Raw genomic sequence first — 13569 nt, 5'->3', positions numbered from 1 at the left:
CTCATAGCCTGAGTTGCTTTGGGACGTTAAACCCCCATAAACGATAAAACAAATCCATCGGCTGAAAAGTTCAAATCAGGTGTCATAAGTACGGACATTAGGGATCACATGCTCATATTTTTAATGTTGAAATACAAACATGACTTGACTCTTTCGCTGCCGCAAAAATATGGACGATTTGGAGTGTACTGAAATTTTTTTTTCACAAGAAGTAACAAACCAAACGCATATTGCAACACATGAATTTGTAGCTTATTAGTTATACTTCTGAATGAAACAAACAGCAGAGTCGTGTGTGCAAAAGCACTTGAACATTTATTAGTCAAATGTAGCGAAAACATGAAAAAAGGAATTAAAAAAAACAAATTGCCGGCTGCACGAAGCGCGAACTTGATTAGAGGCAAACTGGAGTATACAAACTTGTTCACATTTTTATAGCTGTCATTCCTCCAAGTTTCAGCTCTGTGGAAAAATTATTGCACTTTCCACAGCCGGTCAAGTCAGTGGTCATCACTGTGGTGCCACTGTGAAAAGCAATCACGTTAAGATGTGAATCGGACGTTTGATCTTTGTTCATGTTTTGTTCTCTGAAGCAGAGCTTGCAGTTTCTTCTTTTTTCCATTCTTTTCGGTTGCTGACGAATGGACTCTATGGGAGGATGGGGGTGTGGACTTCTACTTCATCCATACTGTAAGATTTGTTTAATGAGCAACTTCCTGAAAGTCAGCTGACCAAATATGGCATTTTGGCCAACCTCTGCAACATCAGGATCGATGAACTTTCATTGATGTGGTTCAAAAGCTAGGACACTTTCAAGTCTTGCCAATAGATGCAGCCGCCCCTGCATCCTCCGTGTCCGCTGTGTGCAGAAAAACAAGCAAAGCGGAAAACTGATTTCGGCAAATGTTATTTGATGGTTGAAGGCCAGAATACATGATTCCTATATTCCAATAGAGATATAGTCGCGGCAGGTCAGCAATTCCCATGTGTATGATGATTCCAATGAACTTGTTCAGCGGATTCACCTCTTCCTATGAGCCGTCGCACCGAGCGTATGTTTGCCTGCCCAAAAACTTCATCCAAGCATACTTATTAGTGTTTTTGTAGTCTTCATCACCTCCGCCGTGAAGAACATCAAGAAGACGCCGAAAGGTCGAGCGAATTTCTGAATGCCGCTCTGCAACATTGCGCCGACATGGACACCTGGCCGTCGCCTTGCTTGAAAAAATGAGACGCGACCTTGAGAATTTAGCAGACTGTCTTGGCCATGTGTTGTGAAGGCCCTGACGCACAAAAATAAACCTCTCTCATCAGCTACAAACTGCATGCACTGCAGAAAACACAAGAGTGAACGAAAACAAAACTTGTATGCGAATACATGCTGACGTTCCGTGCCCCTGAGACAAAGTATCGCTGTCGGAACCGAAATACGACGTTTGTAGATCGTTGTCTGACTGATCACCACTGTTTTCGTCGCCAAAACCGGAACAGACACCAGCTGAAGCGCTCGGTGGACGCCATGTTTGCCGGCTGACGCTGCTGCGCTTGTTCAAAGTTTCATTTTCCATGCCACCTCCCCATGTTCTAAACTGAAAACAAAAGCTGCAATTATGAACTTGGTTGCATAGGAACAACCTAGATGGCGTAGCGTGTCCGCAAGTGCCGAATTGAATTTTTGGCGGCTTTTTCAAAACGTCCGTCATATATGCCCGATCGCCTGTGGCGCGGTAGCGAAAGAGTTAATGCAGAAGGAGATAATACTAGACAATTTCGAGAAAAAACTTGTGACTCTGAGGCATTTGACCATGTTAATCGCTCAATATTGTTAGAAAAATTGGAGCACTATGGTTTCCGAGGTATTACGCAGAAACTACTTCGGTCCTATCTACCTTAAAAACCAGAATATAGGTCGAACTTTTTTTTTCAAAAAACCATGGCAAAAAGTCAACCCCCGTCTTATATACCAGTCATTGGCGGAAAAACTACGGAAGTCTTGCAACAATGGGCAACTGAAGTCATCAGTTTCCAGCGCCATCAGCAGCAGTTGTCGCACCGCCATTCTGCGTTTCCGCTGTTGCAAAGCTATTTTGGTTAAAGGCTGCTTTTTCACATTTTGTTTAAAAATGAGCGGAAGACAACGGCAATTCACCGTCGTCTTGAAGGAAAACGCAATTGAGTACGCGGAAGCTCACGGCAACCTGGCGGCACAGTGCGAATTTGGAGTATCCGAAAAGAGCATTCAGTACTGGCGGAGGCAGAAGCTGCGTATTGCAACTTGCAGCAACCAGAAGAGAACATCATTTCGTGGGCGGACTGCAGCATATCCAGAATTGGAAGGGAAGGTTGCGCTCCGTGCGAGATCGCTGCTTGTGACTGCCGAATGTATCCGTGTGAAAGCGGTAGAGATCGCGCGTGCCTCTAGACTCACGAGAGTGCAATTCAAGGGCTCGCCATCCTGGGGGCGGCAATTCATGAAGAGGAAGGCTCTATGGCGCCGTACTTGTGTGTGCCAGAAACAAACTTGCAGGTCAATGGGCGCGCTATACAGTTAAAAAATTGGCCGGGTGTACATACGAGCAGCATTTAAATGAAAATAAGTACAGAGTCGATCACACTTGTCTAGAGCGCTCAGGCGGTGTGCTGCAGGGGAAATGACGCGAAATCTTTTCGCACCTGCTTTGCTAGCGGTAAGGGGCTGGTGCCTATGCGGTTCACGGGCCTATTCTGCTGCTCTCCAGCGCAACTATTATTAGTGAAAGTCAATACCTGCTTTAGAATTCCGCTTTATTTTCCCCGGATGGTACCTCTCGAGCACTCTAGACAAGTGTGATCGACTCTGTACTCTCACCATTATGCAACCTGTCGAGTCGCATTTGTTTCAAGATAAAGGTGTCTCGGTACTTTTTTCATTGAAAAAGATTTTTTTCATTTTTAGAATTGGTTAGTTGGGGGGTAGACCTATGTTCCGGTCCGACCTATAGTCCGGTATTTATGGGTATATGGTCGGTGTCAGTATGTTGAGGTAAAAATACATCACTCCTAAAAGTATAATTCAATCTGATGTTCCACAAGGAATCATTTTAGGACCCATTCTTTCTTTTTTACATCAATGACATTGTAGAGATTTACGAAGACTAAATTTATAATTTGTGCCGAAAAATTCCACGGTATTTATTGCAAGAAAAAATTTGGAAAAAATTATAACAGATGCCAGCTGATTTTGTAACATACTGCAAGACTGGTGCCGAAAAAATACTTTGATGCTGAATGAATCTAAAACCAACTGTAATTTGTTTCATACACCCAGAACCTTACCTTTTACACCTACGAACATCGCTCTCGGCCCGTACACATTTGGATTAGAAAAATGTGTGAAAATTCTTGGTGTATTATTTTCTGAATATATGTTTTGGAATGAACATATTAATTTTTTATCGAACAAATTAAGCAAGATTGTAGGACTGTTAAATAGAAACCGCTATAATCGCCCACATTTTATGAGAAAACTCATATATTATGCACTTTTCAACTCGCAGTTGCAATACTGGGCATTAGTCGTGGGAAATACGACAAAGTCGAATATAAGTAAACTAGCCTTGATTCTAAAGAGGCTGTCCGCATTATTGAAAACGCTTCATTCCTAGAACAGACAGTCGCTTTTCCTCAAGCATAATATACTAAAAGTGCAATACATATACGAATACAACCTTTTAAGAATTTACAAGACTGCAGTGGAAGGGAAATCCAACACATTCCTAAACTTAGCAAATCTGGTGAAAACTACGAATACATATCCGTTCAGGTATCAATCATTATGGCTTCTTCGTTTCTCCCGTGCAGTGTACGGAAAACAAAGAATAGCAAACGCTACCGTATACTGACTAGACACTGCAGATTGACATCCTGGCAATGCAATAAAGAAGTGTTTTCAAAATTTTCTTATGATCTGTACTATTGAAGTTATTCGAATTCATTTTGCAAACTTGGTTCGCTTTAGCTATTTTGTTTACTCGAATTTTTAATATCAATGCTTTTTAAGAGGTTTACACTGATAGACTGCTTACCTGTTTACAATGAACTGCCTGCACTGTATATGTGACTGCTGTACAGGTGGCTGGAGCCACGTCAAACTGTAAACAAGGCCGATTTTTTTCTCCTGCCACCTTTTTTGCTTGTGCAAAATAAAAACTCTCTTGATTGATTGACTGATTTTGGTAATATGAAGTGGTTTTTGTTTTAGTGTACTTATGAAAAAAAATGTTTCGAACATTTCTTTTGATTGCCTCATTAATTTTGTGGTATCTTGTGCAGGTTTTGCAAAGGCAGGTGGCTTCAAAAGGCAATGTTGGGGAGAGTTTTACATCACAGGTAATTGGCATTGCTTTTTATCTGCTAAAGCTTAGCTGAACACTTTCCAGTGATGCGCAAAATATTTTGTGAAATTAATATTGCTATCATAGCCTTGCTGCAGCTTTTGTGTCTTTCTAGGCAGCTAGGCAGCAAACATCAAAGCAACAAGGAAAATTGTGTTTAACATTCCTGTTTCATGCTCCTCGTGAAAGGCTTTTTATGCAGAGGCATATGATTTAAATCAATTCTAAAGAGGAATATTAACAAACTTTAGACACCTAATTTTGCTTTTTTTTTAATGATGTGTTAAACATTAGAATATATGGATCACAAATTGCGTGGCACATTGTAGACTTTACATCTGATATGCCCCTAATGGAAGGCGTGAAAACAATAGGAGGGCCCCTGTCACTAGGCCAATAATTGCCTGGCCACATAGTTTCGGATTCTGGGCTTTACTGCCAGCCGCGGTGGCGGTGGCTATCGGCCGCGCATTTGCCAGCCCTCCGAACCCTGCTGCGCATGGCTTTCATACACCAACTGGCGCATCGGAGGTCATTTCTTTTCTTTTTTTTTTAAAGCAATCTCTCCATTCTGACGCCTACATGCGTTCCCCTCGCTTATGTCCGCATTGCTCTTCCAGCATGCCGAAACAGTGCGCTCTTCATTAGCTTTATTGCTAGAATATCAATTCAGCACTACTCGTTTTTATAAGGCAAGCACACAAGACATAGGTGCGCTGAATTCTACTTTTCCAGAAGTGCAGCACCACCTAGCCCTGCAACGCATTTTGTTAAGCAGTCTTCATGGCTGTTCTTTTTGTGCAGTGGAGCCTCCTCACAAGGCTTCACTGCATTTTTGGCATTTTTTTTTAATAACTGGACATTCGGATTATTAGGATCCAGTTTATTTATGTATTTCATTTTGTTGCTCATTTTGTTACTCAATTTGCATGACTACAGTCACTACATACTACTATGCTGTCTAATCAAGCGGTATATATATTCGTGCACGTCATGTTTTATTTTTAACGGTGCTTAGTCGGTCTAGGTTTGCTTATTGCGGTTGCAAAGACCGTACGATTAAAAAAAAAATGATTGCCTACTTATCTTTTTCTGATACTGAGCACACATTTAATATTTGAAAGGAATTTTTTCTTCGTAATCATATTTGATTCATGTTCAAAAGTTTCTGTGTTCACACAGTTCTAGTTTTGCATAATTGTCTCGATTATCCAAAGTGCTGTTCTCAATAAAAGCACAGATTTGTAATCTTGGGACACTAATGTCTCGGTCTAGCTATCCTTAGCATTCCCTTTTAATGTCACCTTAACTGTTGCTTAGTTACCAAATAAGTATAGGATTAGGCGAATGGTCAGGTTTTGTGACAGTAATCTTCTGTGCATGCTGCAAAAGCTTGGCTTTTTTATTGCACGCGGAAAGGGGTTCCGAGTATCTGGCACGCTCATTGGCGAATTTAATTCACGTGCTAATACGAAATTTGGATGCTGCCAAATCTTGGATGCTGCCAAGGATGGTTACCAACGTTCAGGAGGCATGATCTGTCTCGTATAGACAAGCGTCAGGCTGTGACGTCAAAGAGATGCGGCTGTGCTGGCGTCAGCAGTTACTTCGTTGTGTAGGCAAAAAGCGGGACCTTCCGCATTGGGTCCGCTACGCTTGCATGTTTTTGAGCACAATTCACGGCGTGCCGAAAAATTGTGGTGCAGTTGGCTGAGCCACAAGGCAGAAGAAAGGAAGCGGCATAAGTTTCCACAAGTTTATTGCAGTTAGACAGGGTCAAAAGGGACGGACAGGGGCCGAGGACCAAGAAAAGTTTGACGACGGATTGGCTTCGAGACTAATTATTACAGCATAAGTTTAGGCGCGATATTCCGTGTGCTTGGGATCATAAGTGTAGCGCAGAGAGCCATTTTCAGATACTTATCACATGGACAATGTCCCAAGTATCACTTCACTCAAAAAAAAAAAAAGACAAAAAGCTGCTGCCAGTCGTCTTCAGCGTTCACACCGTGCCGCGTTTGAAGAAGCATCGGACTCGTTCGGGTAGTAGTACGCACACCGTTTTTTTTTCTCGCAAATTTCAACAAGTGTGTCATTTCAATACTGGTCCAACGACGCTAGGATCTCGACAAAGTCGCGCAGTGTTATTTCCCAAATTATTTGAATTTTCACATTGTAGGTCGATCAGAACCTGGCGAACACAGCAAATTCCACGCACTCCGTTCAAGCAGTGTGCGCACAAATGAATAAATTCTAAAATAAGAAGCAAAATTTTATAGCTTATAAGGGTGAGCGTTAATTACGTTTGGAGCTCGAGGAAAACGTCTATGCATGTGCTCGTGGAGCTCGAAGTTCGCATTTGCCTTATTCAAAGCAGCTATAGTGTTCATTAATTTCCAAGGTCCCCGGAGTGAAGCAGCTTGGTGAAAATAGGAAGCACATTACAAGGTTCGTCGTGTGAGAAAGTTGATTCGCGTCGTGCATCATGTCCTATATTGCACTAGCAATCGGACATGCTTTATCAGCCCATACGTTGAGAACTGTGGACGATTAGTTCCCACCCTACCTCGTGCTTTCATCCGCCGTTTCATTGCGCTTTTACTTGTCGGCAACTAGCAGCGGAGAAGCACCCGGTGCAGTTCTCTGCCTACTAATTCCTTCTGGGGAACAGGTGGAAAAAAGTGCAGAACTACTCTCCGAGCGTCAACAAAAATATTTCTAACCATAAGCGACTCGCACACTTTGATGAAATATTCGCATACACCAGTTGGTTCTGAAGGCAGCGTTGCTTGGCGCAGTGTAGGCGTACTGCATTTTGCCTACACCCCGCGTCGCTGCCAACCGTAGCGCCACCTTTGTTTACAGACATGGCGCTTGCCTATATGAGTGGCTGCAAGAAGTAGCGTTTTTGTGAAGAGGCTGTGTTTATTGGGTGACAGCACTGCAGGGCTCTGTGCTTATCTTAGTATAGGCGTTATGGGATAATCTTTTACATGGCTTTCTTGAAAGAGAATAGCTGCATGAAACCTTCGCGTAGTAATGATGGTAGCAACTGCAGTACTTTGCGAAAGATCGAAGGCGGCCAGAAGACAAGGCGCTCTGCACTAGCATCATTGACTTCATTCGCTAACTTTCTCTCTTGCGTTTGTAGCCAGGTTTACGCTATCCCTTGCACAGGACTCGCGTGTTGGTGCATGCCCACGTTCTGAGAATATGATTTAAACAAAAAAATAGGTAAACCAGTATGCATGTAAACGCTGTATTATTGCGCTAATTCTGGGACTGAGGATGAAATAACACCAAGCAAAAGCCTGATGTGCTATTTTTTGTCAGTGCAATGCAGAGCCATGTAAACAAGCATGAGTTCATTGGGAAACAAATGGCTTTCACTTTGAAGGGTGCCACATATGTCCAGATACGTAGCTGCTAGATTTGAGATCGTTATAAATGATTTTGCACATTCTTAGCAACTAGGTGTATTTTTTAACTGGGGTTCAGTTTTAATCTTGGATATTTGCTTTGTGCAAATGGTTCCTACGCAGTTCAAATTATTCAGTCCACTATGCGGTTTTGTTGGTCATAACTGATTCATAATTTGGATAGATAAATGCTGAAGTTGAAGCTTGGATGTTGGTTGTTATTCAGCAAATCACATTTTAGTGGCTATTTTTTAACTTAGAAGTAATTTTTGATTTGTGATGTTTTCATGCCTTTTTTTTTGTGCGCTGCGCAGCATTCCTTCACTCTGGTATACAATCTTTTTCTCTCTGCAGCTTCAAGGTCTCATCACTCTTGTAGAAAAAGTGAGTTTGCAAAGAGAAAGATTTTCGACGGACCCATGTGTTAAGGATGTCATCGAGGAAGCCTTGGACGTGCACAGCAGCTTCGGGTGGATAACAGAGCCAATTCACAGTGTCGAAACTGCCATCGCTCACCATCAGGCAGCACAGGAGGCTATCGGGAACTGTGTGGAGAAGGTAATGTACTGTGTCGACCACTTATGATTTTGGTTCTAGGAGTCACAAAGGTCACCATATAGGGGTACCGCCCTATCACCAGCATGCAACTTTTCCTTGCATTTGTGCATTCAGTAAGGTCAGCCTACATTTGAAGTACATTTGATAATGTATCACGCAAAGCAGCACTGCAATTCAAGGTAGCAGGAAGGTTATTTCAATCTCATCATAACAAATGAAAAAAAAAAACATTTCCGTGTGGTGTCATGACTTGACAGTAATGCTGATGATTCTGTCTTTAAATCTTTTGTTACCATGCCACTAGGCTTCGATCACTGATGATCGAAAAATTCAGTTTGCTACGACAGTGCGACCGCTGCTGCTACGGACTTGCTGAGTCATCTGATTTGTTGTCCACTCAGTGAATTTTTATTTCCTGTGTAACTTGCATTTTTGCCGCAAGGTGGTAATTTTTGAAATGCGCTTGAAGTTGAGGGTGTGGTGTCAAACGCTCCGAGCAAGGTGTCATTGGGAACGGCGCGCGCTCAAAACAACCCCGTTGCACGCAATTCTGCTGCGTCTGCAGAATATATTTTTGATACATCGAGTCGCAGGGACACCGACTACGATGTTGCATCGTCAGATTTTGTTTCTGAAGCTCGAACTGTGCAACCAGAGCCCGGAACATTGCCCTGTTTGTTTATTTTCTTGTTCCTGGTCCATTTGTGGAAACCTGAGCGCTTCTATGGAGCCTCTACTAGGGTGCCTCGATGCCCGCGCTTCCGCTTTCAGGGTGAGGACACAGACTCTTTTCGGCGCCATCTTGGTTCTTTCCAATTCGGAGGTGCAGGGCGTGCAGATTAACTATCGTGCAGAAAGAAAGGGGCGCAGGCGTGTAAAGGCGATAGCACCGTGATTTAAATGCAAATTTTCTGCTTTACCATCTGTTGAGCATTTTGTTTGCATAAAATGTTCGTTTCCAGAAAGGTTTTGCAACACTTTTCGCGTGCATCACAACCTGAAGTTGGCAAGATTTGCTTCTGAGGTTACCCCTTTTTTAATTACTCATTTCACTCGTACACGGCATACAAACATTACTGGAATTGTATACTTGGATGAAATTTATTGTTTTCAGTATTTTTGATTAATAATTCTGTTTTTTATTGTGTGTTACTAGTAAGATTTATAAAACTAGGAGAAAAATGAGAAGCAGCTCAAGTGCTAACGGAAGAGCAAAAAATGCACTGAGAACAGTGTTCAACAATCAAACACATTTTATTTGTAAAATAATCACTCATTACTTCACATTATGAGGTCTCAGCGAGGTTATCAGGCTAAAATGTAATTGCCTTACAGGAGGCTCTTACCTGCTACAGTCTTGCTAGCGTAACACTCAGCTGGCTTTTCTGGAGTGTTAAGCCATCGCAGATAGATGTGAAACCTTGTGGACACAAAGCGCTGAAGAACTTTTCTGATCACATCTTTGTGCTGACAACATGGGTTTTCTGGCAAGGTTACATTGTTTGCAATAATTTCCTTCAGTGCTTTCAATGGTGTTCTCAGATGGCTCAGATCTTGAGCTTCAGCAAAAGACTTGAAAGCGCTCTCACATTTAAAAACAAAGTCCAGCACTTGTCTACTTGCATAAATTAAATTTATGCCACCTTTAAAATATTCCTTTAGTTGAGTAAGGTGGTGTTCCTGTCCAGGTTCTTCTGCCACTAGTATGCACATGCAGACAGCAGTGTTCCACAGTGCGGACAATTGGCTTTAACAAGAAACCCGCCAAGTGGGCGAGCACATCTTCCTCAAGAGAAGAAACTTCCTCTTAAGTCAAGAATGAAGTCTCTTCTCTCATCACTCTCTTCCGACTGGGTGATACTTTGAAACTGTTCAACTTCTGGTGAGAGAAAATCGACAAGGTAGGTGCTGTCACCGATTGCGTATTCAGACGCCGACGGTACCTTGAGGAACTGGCTCACCGACACTATTCTTAGTGCATTTTTGAGATCATAAGCACTCGGTACGGGACTCATCATTCGTACTACTGAGAACAGGTTTTCAAGGCAGTGTTGAGCGAGCCTTCCAGTCAGCACAAATGTGTGTCCATGCTCGATAATAAGAACAGCATGTAGTTTCATTACCACTTTCGTTGACATCAAGACGCCAGACTGGCATGGCTTCCATACACCCTTGGCACCAATGTTGAGATCCCTGATCACATCTGAAGCAAGGCTCAGAGTTGATATGGCTTGCTTGTATTTTGCTTCATCGAGATGGCTCAAAGCAACTACGGGATGGCGAGCTGTCATGGGTGTGTACCATTGAAAGATAAGCTCGAAGAACCATGCTGTTGTTTCAGCTTCAGGAGGAAGCATCTTTTTTTTCAATCCAGAACCGAATGGCTGGTGGTACCTCTCTGAAAAACTGTACGGCAATGCCAACCTTCATTTTCGTGAAGTGGCCATTTGATATGTGAACATCAGTAAGGTTTGAGGCCACCTGTAGCTCTTCATCTCGCTGCAGCTCAATCACACGTTCAACATGCTGTATGGAAACATGACCACTTGGTAATTCATACTTGGATACAATGTCATCACACTAAGGCGCATAGCATCCTTTCGCACAAGGTGCCCTCTTAGGTTTTTGAGGACATGCGCAGTGTCCGGCATAAAGTGAAGTTCTTTTTGTTCATCACAAGGGTGTGGTACACTGCATGTAGTCACTGAATTTCGTGAGCATTAGAGATTTAAAGCCCGCCACATAGCACGGTTTGACGAACCCATATCACAGGTTACAAATAACACACGCAGCGATATTTGTGTGCAGAGACGTATCAAGTGGAACACGAAGTCTTTCAGCGTGTCACCAGAAACATACGCCCCGGTGATGTGGTAGGCAATCACCTGCTTCCATTGGGTGTTCATTCCACCAGCCATAAAGACAAGTGCATGGTTGGCAGGTTGGTCACTCCCTGGAAGCATCGTCGTTCCAAGGAATGCATCACTGCCATGGTCAAGTTAGAGTCCCCTTCTTATTTCCATTTCATCCAAAAATAAAACACAGTCCTTCTCAATGTCTGTCATTGCTGCAACCTTAGTTTCCATGATGTCAAATATCTCTTTAAGGACACCAGGTTGAAATGACAGATGTTGAAGCCGCCTACAAAGAGTTCTTCTAGAAGGCAAAGGATTGCCCTGCTCTAACAAAAGGTCATAGTCTGTTGAGCTGCAGGCAAACTTGAGCTGGAGAGCCTTCTTCACAGTCTTGGCACTCCACACGTACCCCTTTCTGTTCCGCTTATGCAAGGCATATTTCTGATTCTCATTTAGAAACTTGATGTTTGAAGTCAAAGCAGACATGTTTTCTTGAATACGCTTTGTTCGTTTTGCTTCTTTCTTTAGTTTCTTCTTTGAACAGCTGCTCATTGAGTGCAGTATTCTTCTTTTGCAAGTTTGCAACTTCTTGATCAGCTCGCTCGGTTGCAGAGAAAAGACATCAGCGGACTGCGTCACTGTCTTGCACTGCTCAGCAATATCGGAGTCACTACTGTCACAATCCCCTTGTGCAACGGACGAACTGTATGAAGCATCGACGACAGGGGTCGTGGGCAGTGTTCACTGACACGGAGGCTTTCTATGGCTGGGCCGAGCTGCAAAAGTGAAAATTACAAATATTAATAATTATGGAAATGCTGTGTATTTAAAACCACCTAGCGTAAGCTTCGAAGCTTGTGTGCAGTTAGGGCAGCCTCAGTATCTACTACACAAACAAGTGGCGAAAAAATGAGGACAATACCTTTGAGAAAAAAGTCGTAATCAATGAGAGCAATAAGATCATAAAAAACAACAATGAATCCACCCTGAAAGCAGAGACGGCCCACAGAGCTTGTTGCCCATGAGAGCCCCGTGATTAAGGAACTGGCAATGATAACACACTAAGTGCATATCATGGGAAGCACAAGACCCCTGCTACTAATAATTTGTAACACTTTTGACCTAATTAAGGATTCAATATTCAGTGAGTCAAATAGAGTAATCAAATATACGCTTGCATATTACAAACACGCGTGTAAGTTCAGCCAAACTTCTACGTAATGAGCAATGCATGCAACGCAGCATATGCACACTCCATGAGCAGAGCTTAAACGAGTGCAGTCTGCGGAAAACAAACACGAAAAATTCGCGCGACTGCAACCTTTAGTGGAGCTGTAAGAATGAAAAATGAAGCACAGCAAATCATTGAAAGATGAGGTGGCAAGCAGAATCGTAAGGTATTTTCTTCACACACACCCGAGTCGACGAATAAATAAACCAATACACGAATTCGGAAACTGGCCAAGTTTATAAGCGCCCCAATACTTCTAGATAGAAAAAAAAATGCACAGTTCACACGTCTAGAATAAACCTACGCCGTTGCAACGAGTCAAACACGGCGATTACACCATACTGCAGCGTGATCACTACAAAAGGCATGCCAACATATGCGTGCTGGTGTATTGAGATGATGAAAAGCAATAGAAAAGGATGTCATTCATAACAGTGTATCACAAAATCATGAGCCTTACCTCGCATATCTTAGTTGTATCTGTTGGTTCTCAGCCATCACGTTTTACTTGCGCTGCCCATTTCTTTCTTCGTTCAGCATCGCGGGGGAAACGGAATACCCGCTGCCCTTTCGCGCTTGATGCAGTGCACAGAGGGACACAACAGCCAGTCATATTTCGTTAACAAGCGCGCACATCACTAGGGACCACATAAAACACGATCTCTCGCACCACAACACCACAGAGACAGCAAATAGAATGCGATGCGCTTCTGTTCAGCTCAACGGCCAGCGGGAAAGAACCAACATGGCGCAGAGGCGCCGCGGCAAGGATAAAAGGGTGTCTCCACCTTGAAAAGCGGTGCTGGCATTGAGGCACCCTAGCCTCTGCTGTGATGCTGCGCCATCTAGTTGTTTAGAAACTACAGTTTTGTTTTCTGCGTAGACTGCAATTTTTTCATGAGGCACGACTTTTGAAATACCCTTAGAAGCGGAGGCTATGGCATATGGTGCTCCCAGCGCGGCGATGGTGCGCGTTTACAAAAACCCCGCTGCACGCAATTCTACTGCATCGGCAGCATATATTTTCGATTCATAGAGTAGCAGGGTCCTTGACGGTGATATTGCATCGTTGTATTTTAGTTCAGATGCTCAGAATTATGGAAGCAGAGCTTGGAATGTTGGCCTGTTAGTTT

General features: G+C 43.0%; 1 protein-coding gene across 1 annotated transcript in view; it reads left to right on the top strand.

The window, feature by feature from the left end:
* LOC144114453 (serine/threonine-protein kinase 31-like) overlaps nucleotides 1-13569 on the top strand; it is a 152922-nt gene that overhangs the window by 51374 nt on the left and 87979 nt on the right. The window contains exons 10-11 of the mRNA XM_077648197.1: nucleotides 4312-4368; nucleotides 8147-8350. Coding sequence (XP_077504323.1) covers nucleotides 4312-4368; nucleotides 8147-8350 — 261 coding nt within the window. The remainder of the gene's footprint in view (nucleotides 1-4311; nucleotides 4369-8146; nucleotides 8351-13569) is intronic.

Source organism: Amblyomma americanum, chromosome 1 (genome assembly GCF_052857255.1).
Source record: "Amblyomma americanum isolate KBUSLIRL-KWMA chromosome 1, ASM5285725v1, whole genome shotgun sequence".
Taxonomy (NCBI): domain Eukaryota; kingdom Metazoa; phylum Arthropoda; class Arachnida; order Ixodida; family Ixodidae; genus Amblyomma; species Amblyomma americanum.
This window is presented reverse-complemented; position numbering and strand designations above follow the sequence as displayed.